A 23,744-nucleotide genomic window follows, 5' to 3' on the forward strand; every position below is an offset into this window, starting at 1 on the left:
AGACTTGCAGAATGTTTGCAAAGAAAGTTGATCTGGAGTCATGCAATGCAGACTTGCTGCAATTGTGCAACAAACTTGTGAAGCCTGGCAAGTCTAGCAAGAGCTTAACAAGTCATTTTCAAACTTGCAGCACAATTACTTGCTATCTGGGCTAATTATCTGCAGTTTGTAGATAATTAAACTGTAGGTAATTAAGACCAATTTAGACTCGGCATACAGAGACAGGTAGAGTGCCTGTTTCTGTTCTCTGTGAAAAAGAGCAGCATGTTTGCTGTCACCCCCCCCCCCCCCCCCCCCTTCACCTGTCACTGGTTGTTAAGGATGCTGGTATGCCCTGTACACACGACTGGTTTTCCCGTCTGAATAAATTCTGAAGGTTTTTCCAACGGAATTCTGCAGAAACTGTCTTGCGTACACACGATCACACGAAATTCCGACCGTCAAGAATGCGGTGACGTACAACACGTACGACGGGACTAGAAAAAGGAAGTTCAATAGCCAGTAGTCAACAGCTTCCACCTCCTACTTGCTTCAGAGCATGCGTCCTTTTTGGTACGTTGGAACAGCATACAGACAAGTGGTTTTCCCGATAGGAATTGGCTCTGTCAGAAATATTTAGAACCTGTTCTCTTTCTAGGTCCATCTGAATATTCAACGTAAAAAGTCCAATGGGGCATACACATGGTCGGAATGTACGATGAAAAGCTCCCGTCAGACTTTTTCTGTTGGACATTCTGCTCGTATGTATGGGGCATTAGCTTCACAGCTGACAGCCTCCTCGCAATCAGTGACACTGAAAATGGGCGGAGCCTGATCTGCTTTCTCCTTCAGATTGACAGCAGGCTATTGGTTTATAGCCAATAGCAAACTGTGTATTGGCTATAGATATGCCCACTGCCTGCTGTCAATCACAAGGAGAGTGAACCTGATGGGGGATTAGTGTCTCTGAATCATTAGGCTCTGCCCACCCAGCTTCACAAATTCTCAGAGCTGTCTACCTGTGTGACAGGTGCAGAGGTGGAGAGGGAGCTCAGATGCACTGAGGTTGGAGTGTTTATTTCAAAAAGGTACATGAATCTGTCTTCCACATTGACATTTGTCATGGGGAGGCACAATAGAATTTCAAAAAATATCATAGACATTCCGAAGTTTTACTGTATAAGCAATGATATGCAGAGAAAGTAATTAAAAAATGTTTTGAATATTTATGAGTGATGACCTTTATTCAATCAATGGCCCAACTATAGAGAGCCTTTCAAGACAAAGCTTTTTCTATTTTTATGAGGTTTTAATAAAATTATGTAACATTTTGGAGCAAATATTGAGCCCAGCATCCCAGAGCATGAGGCCAAAATTGCAAATACCTCAACTGCCACTGTGGCCGTCCCTTTAGCACTGAGATAGGTAGGGATAAAGAATATCCAAACTGTGATGAAGACCAGCATACTAAAGGTAATCAGTTTAGCATCATTAAAAGCATCAGGTAGTTTTCTTGAAAAAGATGCAACAATAAAACAAATAGATGCCAAAACACCCAAATATCCCAATATGACATAAAACGCAATGGCTGTTGTCTTATCACATTCCACAACAATCTTTGCAATTTCAGCTTGTGTGTTATTGTAAGCAGAAGGAGGAGCTATAAACAGCCACAATAAACAAATACATACTTGAATGAATGAACTAATGAAAACAATGTATTTAGGAACTTTGGGCCCCACCCACTTTTTTAAGCTTTTACCAGGTTTGGTGGCATTGAAGGCTATCACCACAATCATTGTTTTTGCCAAAAGGGAGGACACAGACACCGAAAATGTGATTCCAAAAATTGCTTCCCGCAAAAAACAAGATATCCCCTCTGGCCTTTCAATATAAAGGAGACTGCAAATGGAAGTGAGTATAAGTGATGTTAAAATTAAGTAGCTGAGATCTCGATTGTTGGCTTTGACAACTGGAGTGTCCTGATACCTAATAAATATCCCAAGAACAACTGCTGCTGCAACAGAGGACAAGATAGCGATAAAAGTCAGGACGATGCCAATAGGATCTTCATAAGACAGGAATGTGATAAGTTTCTGAACACATGCAGTCTTCTCTGTGTTGGGCCATTCATCTTCTGGACAATCCATACATACAACTGCATCTGGAAAAATTTATAATCATCATATAAACAATAACATTATCATTTAAGGGGAGTATATATAAAGAAAAACTAGCATAGCATTTTAAAAAGACTACAACATTAAACTGAGAAATAGGTGGTGACTTGAAGACCAAGCATCCCATTTATCAGAAGAGTCATGAAATTACTAGTAATATAGAGATTCAAATTGGTACAAAAAGAAAGCTAAATGTGTTGGCTGTCCTGTTAAATTGGATGAGAGTTTGTTAACCTCCAAAAAATATGTATCAATGTGCCTGGAGCGGAACAACCTCAAAAACAAGCGATGGACACTTCTGTATAGCTAGAGTGTAGTCTAAGAGGTGTATAATACCATCCTTTGAGAAATGTATCTGCTGCTTTCTGAACCAATATAAATTTGGTACATTTGCGTAAGTTACATCCCACTCTTGGAATAATGAGCCTAAAATGGAAGCCCCATCGATATGGAAGGAGAGATATCAGGGAAGATTTGGAGCCTACTTATATCCAATGTAATATTCTACATATTTCTGGCTTCTCTAAGTATTTCTTCCTTGATTAGAAAGTATTTTATGCATAATATAATGGCCTAGCTCCTAGGGTGGTTTATCGGATGGGGGCTTAGGTTGCAGTGTTCTGAGTATACAGTCAGAGGGTAATGAGCTAGAGTCCTGATCAAGCAATAGAGATGGAAAAAGCTTGGTCATAGCTGGCGTTAGGCCCCTACACTGAGGTTGTTGTGCCTCTTTCCGTTTTCCAGGTCTTCCACCTGACTGAAAGCAATGACAAGATTTTCATGTTCTCTGAGGAGATCGCTGTAGGCAAGGCTGAGTTTATCATCATTTTTCAATGCAAGTTTCAGTGCAGCTTCCTTAGGCTGCTAATTCCTGTGAGGGAGTATTTGTCAATTTGTGTCATTTTGTCTGGAATGCATTGGCTAGCTTGGAGTACATAGACTCAAGACTATTTTTTAAATCTGTCTTGGTAAGTTGTTAGGAGTACTCATGGTCTGGAGAGTATCTGTTGGGTTTTACAAGGGGAATAAGAGTAAGTGTAGATGCACTTTCAGTTACGGTAAATGCAGGAGGAGAAGCACTTAGAACCTGAAGCACAGGCTTGAGCCATGTCACATTGTTCCCTTGCTCTGATCAGATATGTTGGATTTTTGTTTTTTTGTGTGGACATTTGAGCGCAGCTGTGGCTTGTATCCTTGGATGATGGCATGCAGAGGGTGCTTAAGTAGAGGGGATATCAAAATTAGCTGCTGACAGTGATTATTGGTCCATTGGTGCAGGCAAGTGTCCTTGAGGAGAGCAGAGCTAGAGTAGTGGTATTGCCTGTCAAATGTGACAGGATGTATAATTTTTTCCGCATGTGTACAACCCCCTCCAGCTGCTGTGTTGGGTTAAAATGGCGGTTCAACCACTTATTTGTATCACTGACACTGTGTTAGGTGGTCTGATGTTTTTAGACAGCAGCAGCTTCTACAGCTATTGGCTTAACACAGCAACTCACAGTTTTCAAACAGCAAGTGTGAATAAAGGGAAAAGCAGCAGAACCGAAGGACAGGGAATACTACACACATGGTGCACTCTGACCTCATCCCCTGCCTCAGTCACACATTGCAGAAGTGGTCAAAAGAAAATTGCTGTGAATTTTTACAAAATAACTTTTTGCCTTAATACATAAACATAGATGGAAAAAAAACATTACCATTAATAATAACATTATTATATGAAACATGACCAAAGCCAATTTCAATGCAAAACTAACCTGTCTTATTGGAAAATTGTCCTTCTGAACAAGGAACACAGTAAAAGCAGCAAACTGGCTGTCCTTCCCAGGTAGATTTTCTGCCACCAGGTTGACAGCTCTCACTGCACACCGATTGAGGAATCTATATTTTACATGGACATATACAGTATTTAGAGCTCTGTATTTATAGTGAATTAACTCATATCATCAGCTTTTAAAGTCATAATAACTTTAAAGTGGTAGTAAACTGCGGACCTTAAAAAAAAAAAAAAATTCCCTACAAGGCAATGGCATAATGTCATAGTATGCATCGCATACTGGGACATTATAAAATACTTACCTTAGAACAAATCCCTCTAGCAGGGCGCTGTCACCGCTGACAGGGCTTTCATTTTCACCCGGCCATCCTTCCGGGTTTGCAGCCTCCAGCAGCTTGAATAGCCAAGCTGCGACGATGGCATGTGTGCGGGAGTCACAGCCATGGCACAGCTTCCTGAAGGAATGGCATGGGTATGCCATTCCTTTAGAGCGCATGCACCGTTGATGTCACCGGCTGCCAAAAGAACAAATATCTCCTAAACAGTGCATGTTTAGGAGATATTCATTTTACCTACAGGTAAGCTTTATTATAAGCTTACCTGTCGGTAAAAATCAAAAAGTGGACTTAACTACCACGTGAATATTTTACCTGCAAGGTTAGTAAGAAATGAAAACAGGTGTAACCTATGAAGTTGCCTTCAAGCCAAACTCTAGCTTGTTTTCCTTGAAGTCCAATTCCAAGCTCCTGTTAAAACAGACGATTGCTAAGTCTTGGAAGTCTGCTCACCTTAGCACTCTGGAAGCTAAAAACAGGGTTACCTGGGCCATGATCCACACTAAAATAGAGGTGGTTTACTTAGACAGAGTTGATAAATAGGAACAGCTTTGGAGCCCCTGGATTGCACATTACCTCCCCTCCAATTTTGATGAGTCCCCCTTTCTCCCATGATGTCCTACTGCTGTAAGTTGGCTTGGAACCTCAAAATGGCTCACTATGACCCCCTCCCTGGGATTCCCCACCTCACCCTTCTTTCTTTTCTCTTTTCTTCTTCCCCTCTTCTTCCTTGACCATTTTTCCTGCTGTCATCTCATCTACTTACTACATTACTCCTGCAACATAGAAGGTGTCGGCTGATGCTGGACAGCCTCCTATTGTTCTCCGATACAGGGACGAGTCTCTGAGGTGCCATGTTGCTCTTCTCCTTTCCCCGACCTCTTTGTTGAGGTTCTGATGTTTGGGTTTTAGTTCCTGTACATATCCTAGGCTAATGGGGGCCACCTGTGTTGTACTGGTAGCTAGCTTTCTTTTTTGACACTGGTGCCCCATAATTTCTATACCCACATTACTATTCTAACTGGCAAATTAATGGTACTTAAAATCTTTGTAGTTGTTACATTTATGTTGCAGTATCATGTCTCATGTGCCCTTGTGTGGGCCTTTAGTAAAGCCTTATATGTCAGACAATCCCTATACTTCTCCTTTCTCATGTTATGTCTGTTTTATACACATAGCCTATACGCTATCTAGGCCTTTCCAGGTCAGGAGACTTGTCACTTTATCATACATAGGGTTTGTGTGCAGGAAGAGCACACGGAAAACATTTTTTGGATTTGTTGTTTTTTCTCAACACGTTTATTTGTGTTTATTAATACACATATATACACATTTTTAGGGATTGAGTCACACAGCACTAAGCACTTGTCACTTTATTATTTTGATGTGCTGAAGTATTACTGTTATATATATATTTTTTACACTTTTATATATATTTTTTACACTTTGGTTCACATTTCTGTTTTATACATATATTTGGTTTATTTACTTTTAATTGAAGCACTACTCACTTTATATGGAATGTTGGTAATATTCACATTAGTAGACTATATTTATGAATTTACACATAGGTTTTTTCTAACAAAAAATTTTTTTTTGAACAGCGCCATTTTCCCTTTTGTAGAGCTTTAATATTTCAGGACTCCACCTAGGTGGTGTTCCCAATTAGGGAGGCCGCAGTTCTTTCTTCCTAAGCGTGGATATCTGGTGTTTGTATATCCTAAATACTATTCACTCTAGAGAAGCTCATCTATCCTTAACTCATTTAGAATAATCTAAAGGCATGAATGACCCCAACTCACCCAATCTTGCCATCTATAATTTTATCCTTGGATCTATAGCCCTGGACAAAAGTTTTGAGACTAACACAAATATTAATTTTCACAGTCTGCTGCTTCGTGTTTTTTATAAGTTTCAAAGGCTTTTATTGACAATTACATTAAAGGGTAAGTTCACCTTTACAGAAAAATCTGTAAGGTGAACTTACACAGGACCCCCTCCTCGCCCCTCCCCCCGAGTCTCGCTGACCTGCAGGGTGGCAATCTCCTGTTCTGAGCCCCGGTATAGCCGCCTCACAGCTCTGGGGTTTACAAATCCCCAGAGCTTAATCTCCTAAACGTACCCCATCAGGAGGGATGTTTAGGAGCATTCTAATTGGTCAGCGCTGTCACAGGGGCAGGAGCCGACCAATGAGAACCCGCATAGCCTGTCCTCTCAACAGGGAAGAAGAAGAGAGAAAGCTGATGGGATTTCTAAGTGCCGGACCCCTGAAACGGCTATACTGGGGCTCAGAACAGGAGATTGTCACCATGCAGGTCAGCATGACTCGGGGAGCAAGGAGGGGGTCGTGTGTAAGTTTACCTTACAGATTTTTGAGTTTATGCAAAAAGTCAATATTTTCAGAGTTTACCCTTCTTTTTCAAGACCTTTCAAGACCTCTGCAATTCGCCCTGGCATGCTGCCAATCAACTTTTGGGCCACATTCTGACTAATGGCAGCACAATGCTTGTATTATCAATGCTTGGAGTTTGTCAAAATTTGTGGAGGTTTTTTGTTCACCCACCTCCTTGAGAATTGACCACAAGTTCTCAATGGGATCAAGGTCTGGGGAGTTTCCTGGCCATGGACCCAAAATTTAGATGTTTTGTTCCCTTAGTCACTTAGTAATCAATTTTACCTTATGCCAAGGTGCTCCACCATGCTGGGAAAGGCATTGTTCCTCACCAAACTGTTTTTGGATGGTTGGGAGAAGTTCCTCTCGGAGGATGTTTTTGTAGCATTCTTTATTCATGGCTGTGTTCCTAGGAAAAATTATGAGTAAGTCCACTCCCTTGGCTGAGAGGCAACCCTACACATATATGGTCTCAGGATGTCATAGTGTTGGCATGGCACAGGACTGATGGTAGCGCTCACCTTTTCTTCTCCGGACAAGGTTTTTTTCCGGATGCCCCAAACAATTGGAAAGAGGATTTATCAGAGAAAATGACTTTACCCCAGTCCTGAGTAGTCCAATCCTTGCATCTTTTGCAGAATATCAGTCTATCCCTGATGTTTTTCCCAGGGAGAAGTGGTTTCTTTGGTGCCTTTCTTGACACCAGGCCATCCTCCAAACGTCTTCACCTCACTGTGTGTGCAGATGCAGTCACACCTGCCTGCTGCCATTCCCATGCAAGCTCTGCACTGGTGGGGCCCCGATCCCGCATATGAATCAACTGTAGGAGAAGGTCCTGGCGCTTACTAGACTTTCTTGGGGGCCCTGAAGCCTTCTTCACAACAATTGAATCTCTCTCCTTGAAGTTATTGATGATCCGATAAATGGCTGATTTAGGTGCAATCTTAGTAGTAGCAATATCCTTGCCTGCAAATCCTTTTTATGCAAAGCAATAGTGACTGCATATGTTTCCTTGCAGGTAACCATGGTTAACATAGGAAGAACAATAATTTCAAGCATGACCCTCCTTTTAAAACTTCCAGTCTGTTATTCTAACTCAAATAGCTTTACAGAGGGATTTCCAGCCTTGTCCTCGTCAACACTAGCACCTGTGTTAATGAGAGAATCACTAACATTCTCCTCTCTCTTTCTGTAATTTCTAGACAGGAACTTAATGCCTCTCTGACATTAGAGGAACTTGTCAAGGCTGCCCAAATGATAGAGCCCTGGGTATTGATGGTCTACCATCAGAAATGTATAAACAATATGGGGATGTTTTGCTTCCAGAACTGTTAAAAGTCCTTAAAGAGGGATTCCACTGAAAACAAAAATATTAAAAGACAGCAGCTATAAATACTACAGCTGCTGACTTTTAATAAATGGACACTCACCTGTCCCAGGGTACAGGGATGTCTGCAGCCGAGGCCGATCGATTGCTCGGCTCTCGGCTGCTGCTGCCGCCATTCTCGGTGAGGGAATCAGGAAGTGAATCGTTGCGGCTTCACTTCCCGGTTCCCTACTGCGCATGCGCGAGTCACGCAGCACAATGGGAATGGTCCGTGCTGTCTCTAGGACCCATGTGTGTCCCAGCAGACAGCGCGATGGGACAGGAAACAGCATAGACTCCCGTGGAAGTCTATGCCCGGAAGTGGGTGCAAATACCTGTCTTAGACAGGTATCTGCACCCTCCTCTTCCCTGAAAGGTGGCAAATGTGACACCGGAGGGGGGAGGGTTCCGATGAGTGGAAATTCCACTTTAGGGTGGAACCCCGCTTTAACTAGGCTTTAGAATCATTTAAGCTTCCAGACTCTATGGGTGATGCCTGTATCATTTTGTTACCAAAACCAGGAAAGGACCCTTTGGCTCTGAAATCTACCCGCCCAATATCATTGTTGAATTGTTGGCCCTATTGTAAGTAATTGTTGTTCTTACAATCTTCTGGCTTGGCTGGAATCTGGAACTTTCTCTTATACCTGTAAAGGTCCAACATTGACACTTATGAATGGGGTCTGGCAGGAAATAAGAAGTATAATGAAATTTTAGGGGCCTCGGAGCATGGGCGTCTTTTTTTCGGGGGGGAGGGGGGGCATAATTTTAAGGTCTGGTAGTGTGAGAAAGCGGTTGGCAACGGCTAATCAAGCCTAATGAGGTGATGTCACCCATAGGTTCCCATGTCACAGTTGTTATTGGTGCTCCCTCCTCTCCCTTGCATATGCTGCTGGATCACACAAGTGAGAGAACATGACCAGACTGGAACAGTCTGAAAATAGGTTAGTCCGCATAGGTGTTAGGGGTAAGGGGGCAGGGGTCCGTTTTTAAGGCTAGCGCAAGCTGGAATTCTACTTTCAATCTACCCTCCCTATTGGTGGCTTGTGGCAGTGTTAAAGCAGAGCTCCACCCAAAAGGGGAAGCTCCACTTGTTTGCACCCTCCCCCCTTCCACTGCCACATTTGGCACTTTTTGGGGGAGAGAGTGTACCTGGTTTTGCTGTGGCGATCTGAGCCACATGCAAAATATGCTGAGACCGACCACAGCAAGTGAAGGTATAAATAAACATGCAATTAGGCAATCAATCAATTACAAAAAAACTACACCTGCATGGTGCACCATTGGCTTAAGACAGTGGAGATTTTAAAATCTGTATGGATACAATAGCATCTTTATGCTGTTGTACCCATATAGCTGCTTTTGAGCCCATATACATGCTGGTGTACCTCTATATGGGTGTAACAGCATATACATATAGGCACAATAGCATAAAGATGATATTCTGCCCATACTGTATAACTCCTATTGTGGCCATACAAATGCTACTGTCTCCTATTGTGTCCAGTGACACTGACCTTGCAGCGCTTCCAGTGCCAGGACAAGTTTATCTGGTGACCAGGGCGAAGATTCCAAACTGCGCTTAATGTTGGGTTTCTTTAGTTAGCCTAAAATGTCCATTACAGATTTGTGATGAGCCTGGAAAGTAGTATAATTGTCCTGGTCTGGGGTCTTATAAGAGTTGCTGGATACTGATAATTAAACAGTAATCTGCAAGCACTGGTGATTACAGACAGACCATGGCACAGAACAAGCTGACACTAACCCAGCTTGTTCTACAAATATCATTTAGCACTTAACCTTAATGGCAGTTTCCATGGCTTCAGGAACTTATTAGATGGTCTGGGGTGAGCTCTGGTGACTGTTGGGCTGGACAGTGGCTACTGAGTGAACTTTATCTTCCTGCTCCGCCCACCCTCACTGCTGCTCCGCCTACCCTCACTGCTGCTCTGACTGTGATCACTCTGACTTGGACAGCAGCCAAACCTGGGAGAATAGTCCTTCTCCTGTCTGGTACGGCTGCAGCTACAGAGAAGGAGGCAAGCACAGCCTCAGTTCAGTGTGCGGCTGTATCAGAGTTCAGAGGTAATGTGACAGCTGGGCAAGTTACTCAAGAGCTTCTCCTGAGTGTTATGAGCATAGTGCAGCTCACAATCTGGCGCCCCCTCTCCTCCCTGCCGTGCCTGCAAGGACTGCTCACGGACACCAGCGTCTGTGTGTAGACACCTTGCTGATTCCAGGGGGGGCACTTGACCCCCCTTGTCTTTATCTGCGGACGCCCATGCCTCGGAGTACTCACCACTTTGGGGGAATAGGCATTATAAAGAACTATGTAAATTGGAAGGATTCGAGTGTTGGTGTTCCCAGGGGTTTTACAATATATATCCCAACTTTATTCACATAACGTTCTACGCTCCATTCAGGGTCTGCAAGGAACTTTTAAATGGTCTCATTGTAATTTTTTTAAACATCTACAATTACGGCATGCAGTACAGTCTCAGTTTAAAGGGGAAAATATAGTAATAAGATCGATGCCACTCTTAACTTTATTAGCATTAGTGACTGAGGAAAAAAGGCATTATTTCATCTCGGGTAGAAGAGGGTGGGAGTTAGACCTAGGGGATATTTCAGATGATGTCTGGCAAACAATTTTGGAATTTTGGGTGTCTTTAGTTTCATTATCACCTGCACAATGTTTGTCTCAATTATTCATAATATATAGGGTATATAGAACACCGGTATTTTTATTTAAGTGGGGTAGGCGTGATTCCCCATGGTGCCAAAAGTCTCCCACTGATCTAATACATATGTTGTGAAAGTGTCCTAAATTGGTTAGATACTGGTGAGTAGGGATGAGCTTCGTGTTCGAGTCGAACATACGTTCGACTCGAACATCGGCTGTTCGTCCGTCATTGTATTGCACAATGGCCACTTTTCACTCTCCTCTTCACTATCCCTTCCTCACTTTTTATTTATTTTATTTGTGTGTGTCTTGTCACAGTCTGTCACTGCACGTTTGATGAGTAGGGTGTCGGTCCTCGGACCAATCCTGAAAGTCTCTGGGAGAGCGGACATAGGCCTTTTGGCTTGGTCCAATCTCCATGAGGGGGGGCCTACCTTCGGGGAAGCCCCCACAGTACCAAGTACCTAGGAGGTTCTGTTTCGGCAGTCCTCCCGGGGAAAGGAGGTCTTCCGGTTTCGTCCGGGGACCACTTGTTGAGTCTGGTACCTCAGTCCCCGTCTGGAGCCTAACGCCCCGGGGGATCAGGGTATGGTCCTTCTTTTGGAGGACATCAGGCACCCGTCTGCACTTTTTAGTGTTTCACTCTTTATGTGTGTGCACTTTTTTTATGCACCTGGTGGAAGTTTTTTGGGTGTGTTTGCACGCCATGGGCTTTTTAAAAAAAAAAAAAAAAAATCGGCTGTTCGTCCGTTCGGCGAAGTCCGAACATTTTGGTCCGTTTGCGCCAAATTCGTGTGGCGCTCACGGCCCACAATGCACTGCGATGGCGCAGTGCACTGCTGGCTCATGATTGGCCAAGCATGCACTGTGACCCCGCATGCTTGGCCAATTGCAGCGCCAGCAGCGAGGAGAGCCATGATTGGCCACAGGCAGGATGCCTGTGGCCAATCATAGCTCAGGCTGTGTAGTGCACGCCCCACACTATATAAGGCCGCCAGCGCGGCGGCCTTGTGTAGTGTGTTGGCGTCTGAAGCAGTGGGTGTTCTGTGTACCTTCAACACAGTACACACCGATCGTTTTCGGCCGATTTTCGATCTTGCTGTTGTGTAGTGGTTGTTGTCTGCGTGCCCTGACCGCAGTATACACCGCTATATTCACCTCACCTATATAGCTAGTGATCTATCTTTTATAATACAGCTTGCAGTCAGTAGTGTTAGGAGCTAGTGCGTGCTGTCTGCGTGCTCTGTACCCAGTACATACCGCTATATCCACCTACATAGCTGTTCTCTATTTGAGCCCACCTGCCATCTGCAGGAGTTATTGGAAGTTGTGTGTGCCTCCAGCACAGCACAGTATACATCTGTATATACCCCTTTATCTCTGGTGTTCTATAATAAAGGCATCTGCAGGAGTTAGTGGGTGTTGTGTGCCTCTAGCACAATATACACTACCCAACTGCTTTTTTACCCAACTCCCTTCAGGCCATTACCATGTCTGGAAGGCCAACAAGGAGAGGCAGACAGGCGCGAGCCGATAAAAGAGGGCAAGCAGGCTCTGTGTCTAGAGACAACAGTGCTGGTCGTGGATGCTGTGCATTGTCATCAGCAGGTGGCCATGGGACACGCTTGTCCTTCTTTTCGGCAGCTGGACATGTTGAGCCGCAACATGCCAACGACTTGGTAGAGTGGATGACCAAGCCCTCTTCATCCTCCTCATCCTCTCTCACCCAGTCTCAGGGTACTAGCAAAACAGCTGCCAACGCATCGTCTTCCCTCCTCTCAATGTCATCATCAGTGACTCCTTCCCTAGACCCACCACGTCCTCCTGAGGAGTCTCCTGAACTCTTTGAGCACAGTGTTGGGTACATGCTCCAGGAGGATGCCCAGTGTTTTGTGGGCTCTGATGATGACACTCAGCTAGAGGAAGGCAGTAGCGTGAGCGCAGAGAGAGGGGATGCTCAAGAAGGACAGCAATCTGCCAGTCATGTTCCACAAGCTGCAGCATACTGCCAGGTTTGCTACAGCGATGAAGAGGGAGGGGATGATGAGGGCACTGACTCCATGTGGGTGCCTGGAAGGAGAGAGGAGGAGGAGGAGGAGGCACATGTCCAACGAGGCAGGATGCCCTCCGGGGGCCAGCTTAGGGTCAGCACACCGACTGAATCACACCGCAGAGCTCCGCCTGTGCAGGGCGCTGCCTCTGCGCGTTATTCTAAAAGTTCTTTGGTGTGGGCCTTTTTTGAGACGAGTGCATCAGATCGCACCACTGCTATTTGCAACATATGCCTCAAGCGTATCTCGCGTGGCCAAAACATCAGCCGCTTGGGCACCACATGCTTGACCAGACATATGTTGACCTGCCATGCAGCTCGTTGGCAAGCGTACCTCAAAGACCCACACCAAAGAACAAAGCGGACCTCTCCTTGCTCCTCATCAGCTGGCATCTCCAACCCCACTAGACCTTCAGTCATCTCTGAAACCTACTCTGAGAGGAATGAAGGTGTAGAATTAGGTGTGTCACAGCCAAGTGCTTCCGGGAACTCTGCTAGCGGTACACCCACTGTCAGGAAAGGTTCCCTCCGCTGGTAATATCAATCATTTGGCATGCAGTACTGCGATCCACCAGCAGGTGTCTCCTGCTGGAATTATGTCATCTTTGGTCCGCAGTACTGGTGTCCACCAGCGGAGGGATCCTGGCAGTATGGAGCAGGTATTGCCCTCTGCAGTCAGGCGTCACATGACTGACAGCAGCCATTATAAATACCCGGCAAGTTCATATACACTTCGCCTTGGTATTGTCCTTGAGCCCTGACCTGCAGCCTGTTGATACCTGATACCTGATACCTGATACCTGATACCTGATACCTGATACCTGATACCTGATACCTGATACCTGATACCTGATACCTGATACCTGATACCTGATACCTGATACCTGATACCTGATACCTGATCCCTGTTACCTGATCCCTGTTACCTGATCCCTGCATCCCTGATCCCTGCATCCTGCCTCCTGTACCTGTTCCCTTCTCCTTGTCCCCCCATCTGCTGACCTCCTATTTATGACCCCGGCCTGGCTTGACTACGATTCCGGTACTCCCTTTTGTTACATATGCTGGTTTAATTACTGTTTGGTTGTTTGGTTGTTCACTTGGTTCGTATTGGTGGTGTGTTCACATTTATATGCGTTTGCTTAATAAATTTACCTTCACTTATTTGTGTCTGGTTCACTCTGTCGCAGTCACACAGTTCTGGTCACATCTGGTTCATGACAGAATACCAAGGCCATTCCTGACCAGAAGTGGCTGCACAGGGGAACCATTTGCTTTAGTTTGGTTGCAAACATGAATGCTGATGAGATCATTTATCTTTCTCTGCTGGCATCTGAGAGTGGTGATTATTGCCGCCAGGCTTTGAAAGGATGGTCTAGTGACCAGTTGTTTGCAGCTATGCGTTTGGCTCAATCCCTGGTTGATCAGGGTTATATATTGTTTGGGGAGGTGCAGCCTTTGATAAAGATCTGTACTGAGCTAGCCCTGCCCTGTATCCCAGATGGCCGTGATGATTTCACTCCTCCTTTTGATATGAATCAGGTTGTATCTTTAGTATGGCTTTTTGAAGATGATCCTTCTGATTTTCGTGAACACTACTCAGCCTGTTCCCCACAGGTGATTGCTGAGTGCATTGTATCTGCTCAGTCTTTTGTTAGACAGGGAGGCTAAAACTTCAGTTTGTACAACCCTTACTTTCAGCATGGTCTGACATAGTGCAATCAGCCCCAGCCAAACAATCCACCTCTGCCATCAGATATGAGCCTACCCAAAAGTATGTTTCCCCATCAGCCATGTCAACCTCAGTTGCAGCCCAGTACACGCTGCTCCCAACCAAATACTCCTATCCAGTCTCTGCTCCCTGTACTTACCCTGCATTCAAATCACCTGCCTCCTCTCCGCTGTCTACTAACCCACAAGTTCTTTCCCCAGCTACTGGTACCTCTTCTCTGCCATATCACAATCCTCCTTTCCAGTCTGCTGCACCCCTTATTTACAGTCCTGCAGTCACCTACAGAGCTTCAGTAGCTAAGCCAAAGAAAAAGCGAAAGTTTTTCCCAACCAAAATGATCTTACCATTAACCCAACCTGCCTCCACACCTACCAATCTGTCCCAGCCCGGAGTGCCAGAGCCGGAGTTCCAGCCTGATGTCCCGGCCTTCCAGCCAGACGCCTTCCAGCCTGATGTCCCGGCCTTCCAGCCAGACGCCTTCCAGCCTGATGTCCCGGCCTTCCAGCCAGACGCCTTCCAGCCTGATGTCCCGGCCTTCCAGCCAGACGCCTTCCAGCCTGATGTCCCGGCCTTCCAGCCAGACGCCTTCCAGCCTGATGTCCCGGCCTTCCAGCCAGACGCCTTCCAGCCTGATGTCCCGGCCTTCCAGCCAGACGCCTTCCAGCCTGATGTCCCGGCCTTCCAGCCAGACGCCTTCCAGCCTGATGCCCCGGCCTTCCAGCCAGACGCCTTCCAGCCTGATGCCCCGGCCTTCCAGCCAGACGCCTTCCAGCCTGATGCCCCGGCCTTCCAGCCAGACGCCTTCCAGCCTGATGCCCCGGCCTTCCAGCCAGACGCCTTCCAGCCTGATGCCCCGGCCTTCCAGCCAGACGCCTTCCAGCCTGATGCCCCGGCCTTCCAGCCAGACGCCTTCCAGCCTGATGCCCCGGCCTTCCAGCCAGACGCCTTCCAGCCTGATGCCCCGGCCTTCCAGCCAGACGCCTTCCAGCCTGATGCCCCGGCCTTCCAGCCAGACGCCTTCCAGCCTGATGTCCCGGCCTTCCAGCCAGACGCCCTCCAGCCTGATGTCTCGGCCTTCCAGTCTGATGTCTTGCAGTCTGATGTCCCGGCCTTCCAGTCTGATGCCTTCCAGTCTGATGCCCCGGCCTTCCAGTCTGATGCCTTCCAGTCTGATGCCCCGGCCTTCCAGTCTGATGCCTTCCAGTCTGATGCCCCGGCCTTCCAGTCTGATGCCTTCCAGTCTGATGCCTTCCAGTCTGATTCCCCGGCCTTCCAGTCTGATGCCTTCCAGTCTGATGCCCCGGCCTTCCAGTCTGATGCCTTCCAGTCTGATGCCCCGGCCTTCCAGTCTGATGCCCCGGCCTTCCAGTCTGATGCCCCGGCCTTCCAGTCTGATGCCTTCCAGTCTGATGCCCCGGCCTCCCAGTCTGATGCCTTCCAGTCTGATGCCCCGGCCTCCCAGTCTGATGCCTTCCAGTCTGATGCCCCGGCCTCCCAGTCTGATGCCTTCCAGTCTGATGCCCCGGCCTCCCAGTCTGATGCCTTCCAGTCTGATGCCCCGGCTTCCCAGTCTGATGCCTTCCAGTCTGATGCCCCGGCCTTCCAGTCTGATGCCTTCCAGTCTGATGCCCCGGCCTTCCAGTCTGATGCCTTCCAGTCTAATGCCCCGGCCTCCCAGTCTGATGCCTTCCAGTCTGATGCCCCGGCCTCCCAGTCTGATGCCTTCCAGTCTGATGCCCCGGCCTCCCAGTCTGATGCCTTCCAGTCTGATGCCCCGGCCTCCCAGTCTGATGCCTTCCAGTCTGATGCCCCGGCCTCCCAGTCTGATGCCTTCCAGTCTGATGCCCCGGCCTCCCAGTCTGATGCCTTCCAGTCTGATGCCCCGGCCTTCCAGTCTGATGCCTTCCAGTCTGATGCCCCGGCCTTCCAGTCTGATGCCTTCCAGTCCGATGCCCCGGCCTTCCAGTCTGATGCCTTCCAGTCCGATGCCCCGGCCTTCCAGTCTGATGCCTTCCAGTCCGATGCCCCGGCCTTCCAGTCTGATGCCTTCCAGTCCGATGCCCCGGCCTTCCAGTCTGATGCCTTCCAGTCCAATGCCCCGGCCTTCCAGTCTGATGCCTTCCAGTCCGATGCCCCGGCCTTCCAGTCTGATGCCTTCCAGTCCGATGCCCCAGCCTTCCAGTCTGATGCCTTCCAGTCCGAAGCCCCGGCCTTCCAGTCTGATGTCCCGGCCTTCCAGTCTGATGCCTTCCAGCCTGATGTCCCGGCCTTCCAGCCAGACGCCTTCCAGCCTGATGTCCCGGCCTTCCAGCCAGACGCCTTCCAGCCTGATGTCCCGGCCTTCCAGCCAGACGCCTTCCAGCCTGATGTCCCAGCCTTCCAGCCAGACGCCTTCCAGCCTGATGCCCCGGCCTTCCAGCCAGACGCCTTCCAGCCTGATGCCCCGGCCTTCCAGCCAGACGCCTTCCAGCCTGATGCCCCGGCCTTCCAGCCAGACGCCTTCCAGCCTGATGCCCCGGCCTTCCAGCCAGACGCCTTCCAGCCTGATGCCCCGGCCTTCCAGCCAGACGCCTTCCAGCCTGATGCCCCGGCCTTCCAGCCAGACGCCTTCCAGCCTGATGCCCCGGCCTTCCAGCCAGACGCCTTCCAGCCTGATGCCCCGGCCTTCCAGCCAGACGCCTTCCAGCCTGATGCCCCGGCCTTCCAGCCAGACGCCTTCCAGCCTGATGCCCCGGCCTTCCAGCCAGACGCCTTCCAGCCTGATGCCCCGGCCTTCCAGCCAGACGCCTTCCAGCCTGATGCCCCGGCCTTCCAGCCAGACGCCTTCCAGCCTGATGCCCCGGCCTTCCAGCCAGACGCCTTCCAGCCTGATGCCCCGGCCTTCCAGCCAGACGCCTTCCAGCCTGATGCCCCGGCCTTCCAGCCAGACGCCTTCCAGCCTGATGCCCCGGCCTTCCAGCCAGACGCCTTCCAGCCTGATGCCCCGGCCTTCCAGCCAGACGCCTTCCAGCCTGATGCCCCGGCCTTCCAGCCAGACGCCTTCCAGCCTGATGCCCCGGCCTTCCAGCCAGACGCCTTCCAGCCTGATGCCCCGGCCTTCCAGCCAGACGCCTTCCAGCCTGATGCCCCGGCCTTCCAGCCAGACGCCTTCCAGCCTGATGTCCCGGCCTTCCAGTCTGATGCCTTCCAGCCTGATGTCCCGGCCTTCCAGCCAGACGCCTTCCAGCCTGATGTCCCGGCCTTCCAGCCAGACGCCCTCCAGCCTGATGTCCCGGCCTTCCAGTCTGATGCCTTCCAGTCTGATGCCCCGGCCTTCCAGTCTGATGCCTTCCAGTCTGATGCCCCGGCCTTCCAGTCTGATGCCTTCCAGTCTGATGCCCCGGCCTTCCAGTCTGATGCCCGGCCTTCCAGTCTGATGCCTTCCAGTCTGATGCCCCGGCCTTCCAGTCTGATGCCTTCCAGTCTGATGCCCCGGCCTTCCAGTCTGAAGCCTTCCAGTCTGATGCCCCGGCCTTCCAGTCTGATGCCTTCCAGTCTGATGCCCCGGCCTTCCAGTCTGATGCCTTCCAGTCTGATGCCTTCCAGTCTCATTCCCCGGCCTTCCAGTCTGATGCCTTCCAGTCTGATGCCCCGGCCTTCCAGTCTGATGCCTTCCAGTCTGATGCCCCGGCCTTCCAGTCTGATGCCTTCCAGTCTGATGCCCCGGCCTTCCAGTCTGATGCCCCGGCCTTCCAGTCTGATGCCCCGGCCTCCCAGTCTGATGCCTTCCAGTCTGATGCCCCGGCCTTCCAGTCTGATGCCCCGGCCTCCCAGTCTGATGCCTTCCAGTCTGATGCCCCGGCCTTCCAGTCTGATGCCTTCCAGTCTGATGCCCCGGCCTTCCAGTCTGATGCCTTCCAGTCTGATGCCCCGGCCTTCCAGTCTGATGCCTTCCAGTCTGATGCCCGGCCTTCCAGTCTGATGCCTTCCAGTCTGATGCCCCGGCCTTCCAGTCTGATGCCTTCCAGTCTGATGCCCCGGCCTTCCAGTCTGATGCCTTCCAGTCTGATGCCCCGGCCTTCCAGTCTGATGCCCCGGCCTTCCAGTCTGATGCCTTCCAGTCTGATGCCCCGGCCTTCCAGTCTGATGCCTTCCAGTCTGATTCCCCGGCCTTCCAGTCTGATGCCTTCCAGTCTGATGCCCCGGCCTTCCAGTCTGATGCCTTCCAGTCTGATGCCCCGGCCTCCCAGTCTGATGCCCCGGCCTCCCAGTCTGATGCCCCGGCCTCCCAGTCTGATGCCCCGGCCTTCCAGTCTGATGCCCCGGCCTCCCAGTCTGATGCCTTCCAGTCTGATGCCCCGGCCTCCCAGTCTGATGCCTTCCAGTCCGATGCCCCGGCCTCCCAGTCTGATGCCTTCCAGTCCGATGCCCCGGCCTCCCAGTCTGATGCCTTCCAGTCCGATGCCCCGGCCTCCCAGTCTGATGCCTTCCAGTCCGATGCCCCGGCCTCCCAGTCTGATGCCTTCCAGTCCGATGCCCCGGCCTTCCAGTCTGATGCCTTCCAGTCCGATGCCCCGGCCTTCCAGTCTGATGCCTTCCAGTCCGATGCCCCGGCCTTCCAGTCTGATGCCTTCCAGTCCGATGCCCCGGCCTTGCAGTCTGATGCCTTCCAGTCCGATGCCCCGGCCTTCCAGTCTGATGCCTTCCAGTCCGATGCCCCAGCCTTCCAGTCTGATGCCTTCCAGTCCGATGCCCCGGCCTTCCAGTCTGATGCCTTCCAGTCCGATGCCCCGGCCTTCCAGTCTGATGTCCCGGCCTTCCAGTCTGATGCCTTCCAGTCTGATGTCCCGGCCTTCCAGTCTGATGCCTTCCAGTCTGATGTCCCGGCCTTGCAGTCTGATGCTTTCCAGTCTGATGTCCCGGCCTTGCAGTCTGATGCCTTCCAGTCTGATGTCCCGGCCTTGCAGTCTGATGCCTTCCAGTCTGATGTTCCGGCCTTGCAGTCTGATGCCTTCCAGTCGGATGTTCCGGCCTTGCAGTCTGATGCCTTCCAGTCTGATGTTCCGGCCTTGCAGTCCGATTCCTTCCAGTCTGATGTCCCGGCCTCGCGGTCCGACGCCTTCCAGTCTGATGCCTTCCAGTCTGATGCCCCGGCCTTCCAGTCTGATGCCCCGGCCTTCCAGTCTGATGCCCCGGCCTCCCAGTCTGATGCCTTCCAGTCTGATGCCCCGGCCTTCCAGTCTGATGCCCCGGCCTCCCAGTCTGATGCCTTCCAGTCTGATGCCCCGGCCTCCCAGTCTGATGCCTTCCAGTCTAATGCCCCGGCCTCCCAGTCTGATGCCTTCCAGTCTGATGCCCCGGCCTCCCAGTCTGATGCCTTCCAGTCTGATGCCCCGGCCTCCCAGTCTGATGCCTTCCAGTCCGATGCCCCGGCCTTCCAGTCTGATGCCTTCCAGTCCGATGCCCCGGCCTTCCAGTCTGATGCCTTCCAGTCCGATGCCCCGGCCTTCCAGTCTGATGCCTTCCAGTCCGATGCCCCGGCCTTGCAGTCTGATGCCTTCCAGTCCGATGCCCCGGCCTTCCAGTCTGATGCCTTCCAGTCCGATGCCCCAGCCTTCCAGTCTGATGCCTTCCAGTCCGATGCCCCGGCCTTCCAGTCTGATGCCTTCCAGTCCGATGCCCCGGCCTTCCAGTCTGATGTCCCGGCCTTCCAGTCTGATGCCTTCCAGTCTGATGTCCCGGCCTTCCAGTCTGATGCCTTCCAGTCTGATGTCCCGGCCTTGCAGTCTGATGCTTTCCAGTCTGATGTCCCGGCCTTGCAGTCTGATGCCTTCCATTCTGATGTCCCGGCCTTGCAGTCTGATGCCTTCCAGTCTGATGTTCCGGCCTTGCAGTCTGATGCCTTCCAGTCTGATGTTCCGGCCTTGCAGTCTGATGCCTTCCAGTCTGATGTTCCGGCCTTGCAGTCCGATTCCTTCCAGTCTGATGTCCCGGCCTCGCGGTCCGACGCCTTCCAGTCTGATGTCCCGGCCTTGCAGTCCGATGCCTTCCAGTCTGATGTGCCTGCTGTCCAGCCTGATGTGCCCGCCTTCCAGCCTGACGTGCCGCTGTCCGCCTTCCAGCCTGACGTGCCGCTGCCCGCCTTCCAGCCTGACGTGCCGCTGCCCGCCTTCCAGCCCGATGTGCCAGCTTCCCGGTCCGATGTGGTTCTGTCTGCTGCCCTGCTTGAAGTGTCCATTACCCAACCTAATGTGACTTTGCCCATAGCCCAGCTTGACGCAGTGGACTTTCCCCAGCAACTGCTAGTTGGAGCGTCCGGAGGTCGCTCCTTTGAGGGGGGGTACTGTCAGGAAAGGTTCCCTCCGCTGGTAATATCAATCATTTGGCATGCAGTACTGCGATCCACCAGCAGGTGTCTCCTGCTGGAATTATGTCATCTTTGGTCCGCAGTACTGGTGTCCACCAGCGGAGGGATCCTGGCAGTATGGAGCAGGTATTGCCCTCTGCAGTCAGGCGTCACATGACTGACAGCAGCCATTATAAATACCCGGCAAGTTCATATACACTTCGCCTTGGTATTGTCCTTGAGCCCTGACCTGCAGCCTGTTGATACCTGTCACCTGTCACCTGTTACCTGTCACCTGTTACCTGTCACCTGTTACCTGTCACCTGTTACCTGTCACCTGTTACCTGTCACCTGTTACCTGATCCCTGTTACCTGATCCCTGTTACCTGATCCCTGCATCCTGCCTCCTGTACCTGTTCCCTTCTCCTTGTCCCCCCATCTGCTGACCTCCTATTTATGACCCCGGCCTGGCTTGACTACGATTCCGGTACTCCCTTTTGTTACATATGCTGGTTTATTTACTGTTTGGTTGTTTGGTTGTTCACTTGGTTCGTATTGGTGGTGTGTTCACATTTATATGCGTTTGCTTAATAAATTTACCTTCACTTATTTGTGTCTGGTTCACTCTGTCGCAGTCACACAGTTCTGGTCACATCTGGTTCATGACACCCACGTCCGATTATAGCAGGCAAATGTCCCTGCCCCAGCTGCTGGACCGGCGAAAGAAGTTCACTCCCAGCCATCCACATGCCCAGCGGTTGAATGCTAGCTTGGCTAAATTGCTAGCACTTCAACTGCTGCCTTTTCAGTTGGTAGACTCGGCCCCCTTCCGTGAGTTTGTACAATGTGCGGTTCCTCAGTGGCAGGTCCCCAAACGCCACTTTTTCTCACGGAAGGCGATTCCGGCTCTCTACCGGCATGTGGAAGGCAATGTCCTTGCCTCGCTGGACAGGGCGGTCAGTGGTAAGGTGCATATTACCGCTGACTCATGGTCCAGCAGGCATGGACAGGGACGTTACCTGTCTTTTACGGCCCATTGGGTCACTCTTCTGGCAGCTGGGAAGGATGCAGGACAAGGTGCAGTAGTGTTGGAGGTTGTTCCGCCACCACGCCTCCAAAATGCTACTATTGGTTGTGACACACCTCTCTCCTCCACCCCCTCCTCTTCTTCTTCCTCCATGGCCTCTTCCAGTGCTCTGTCCTCAGAACCAGCGGTGCTTCGTAGGCGTTCCAGGGGCTACGCAAGTACGCAGGCAAAACGATGCCATGCCGTGCTTGCGCTGGTTTGTTTGGGGGACAGGAGCCACACTGGGGCGGATGTTTTGTCAGCTCTGCAGGGGCAGGCCGAGAGGTGGTTGACGCCACGCCAGCTTAAGCCAGGAATGGTGGTTTGTGACAATGGCACCAACCTCCTCTCCGCCCTCCGACAGGGACAACTGACCCATGTGCCCTGTGTAGCTCACGTCCTTAACCTGGTGGTGCAGCGGTTCTTGGGCAGGTACCCCGGCTTACAGGATGTCCTGAAGCAGGCCAGGAAAGTTTCTGTGCATTACCGCCGATCGTTTAATGCCTGTGCTCGGCTGGCTGAGCTCCAAAAGGAGTTGAACCTGCCCAAGAACCGCCTTATATGTGACATGCCCACCAGATGGAACTCAACGTTGGCCATGCTGCAGCGGCTGCACACGCAGCAGAGGGCCATCAATGAGTACCTGTGCGACTACGGCACCAGGACAGGGTCAGGGGAGCTCGGTTTTTTCTCACCACGCCAGTGGGGCATGATCAGGGATGCATGCACTGTCCTGTCACCGTTTGAGGAGGCCACAAGGATGGTGAGCAGTGACAGTGCATGCATCAGTGACACTGTACCTCTTGTCCACCTCTTGGAGCATACGCTGCGTGGAATAATGGACAGGGCACTTGAGGCAGAACAGAGGCAGGAAGAGGAGGACTTCCTTGCCTCTCAAGGCCCCCTTTATCCAGACAGTGTTCCTGCTGTGCCACCCATCACACAGGAAGAGGATGAGGAGGAGGAAGAGGAGGAGGAGGAGGATGATTGTGTCAGCATGGAGGTGGAGGCTGGCACTCAGCAGCAGCAGCAGTCTTGTAGGGATGATTTACAGTCCCAAGAAACACGTGGACTTGTACGTGGCTGGGAGGAGGTAGCTGCGGATCATGTTGTCCTTAGTGACCCAGAGGACTCCGGACCGAATGCCTCAGCTAACCTACGCTGCATGGCCTCCCTGATCCTGCAAAGCCTGCGGAAGGATCCTCGTATTCTTCGGATCAAGGAGAGGGACCATTACTGGCTGGCCACTCTCCTTGATCCACGGTACAAGGGTAAGGTTGCCGACCTTATCTTGCCATCGCAGAGGGAGCAGAGGATGAGACATCTCCGGGAGGCCTTGCAGAAAGGTCTGTGCAACGCGTTCCCAGAGACTGGGAGGTTACAAACTCCTGGTCCTGGACAACGTGTTGCTGAGGCATCGGTCATAAGGAGCGGTGGAGAAGGTGGTCGTCTGACTGATGCTTTCAGACAATTTTTTAGTCCGCAGCCCCAAGGTATGATCGGTTCCAGCACCCATCACCAGCGTCTGATTTACATGGTGCAGGAATACCTAGGGGCAAGGTCAGACTTGGACACCTTTCCCACCGAAAATCCTCTGGCTTACTGGATCTTGAGGATGGATCACTGGCCAGAGCTTGCACAGTATGCAATTGAGCTACTGGCCTGTCTTGCATCCAGCGTTCTTTCGGAACGCACCTTCAGTGCTGCTGGTGGCTTTGTTACCGATCACAGGGTGCGCCTGTCCACCGAATCAGTTGATCGACTGACCTTCATCAAGATGAATCAGTCTTGGATCACCCACAGCTACCAAGCACCTGAAGCTGATGTAACAGAATAATTTTTTTTGAAATATCACATCC

At 50.7% G+C, this 23,744-nt stretch overlaps 1 protein-coding gene across 1 annotated transcript in view; it reads right to left on the reverse strand.

Annotated features, from left to right (window-relative positions):
* Window positions 1-298: 298 nt before the first annotated feature.
* Window positions 299-23,744, reverse strand: part of LOC143928102 (vomeronasal type-2 receptor 26-like) — a 51,463-nt gene continuing 28,017 nt past the window's right edge. The window contains exons 6-7 of the mRNA XM_077452771.1: window positions 3,917-4,040; window positions 299-2,143 (exon numbers count right to left, since the gene is read on the reverse strand). Coding sequence (XP_077308897.1) covers window positions 1,242-2,143; window positions 3,917-4,040 — 1,026 coding nt within the window. The 3' untranslated portion in view covers window positions 299-1,241. The remainder of the gene's footprint in view (window positions 2,144-3,916; window positions 4,041-23,744) is intronic.

Source organism: Lithobates pipiens, unplaced genomic scaffold (assembly GCF_037356315.1).
Source record: "Lithobates pipiens isolate NorthernLeopardFrog02 unplaced genomic scaffold, aLitPip1_a1.2 Scaffold_1, whole genome shotgun sequence".
NCBI classification, from domain to species: domain Eukaryota; kingdom Metazoa; phylum Chordata; class Amphibia; order Anura; family Ranidae; genus Lithobates; species Lithobates pipiens.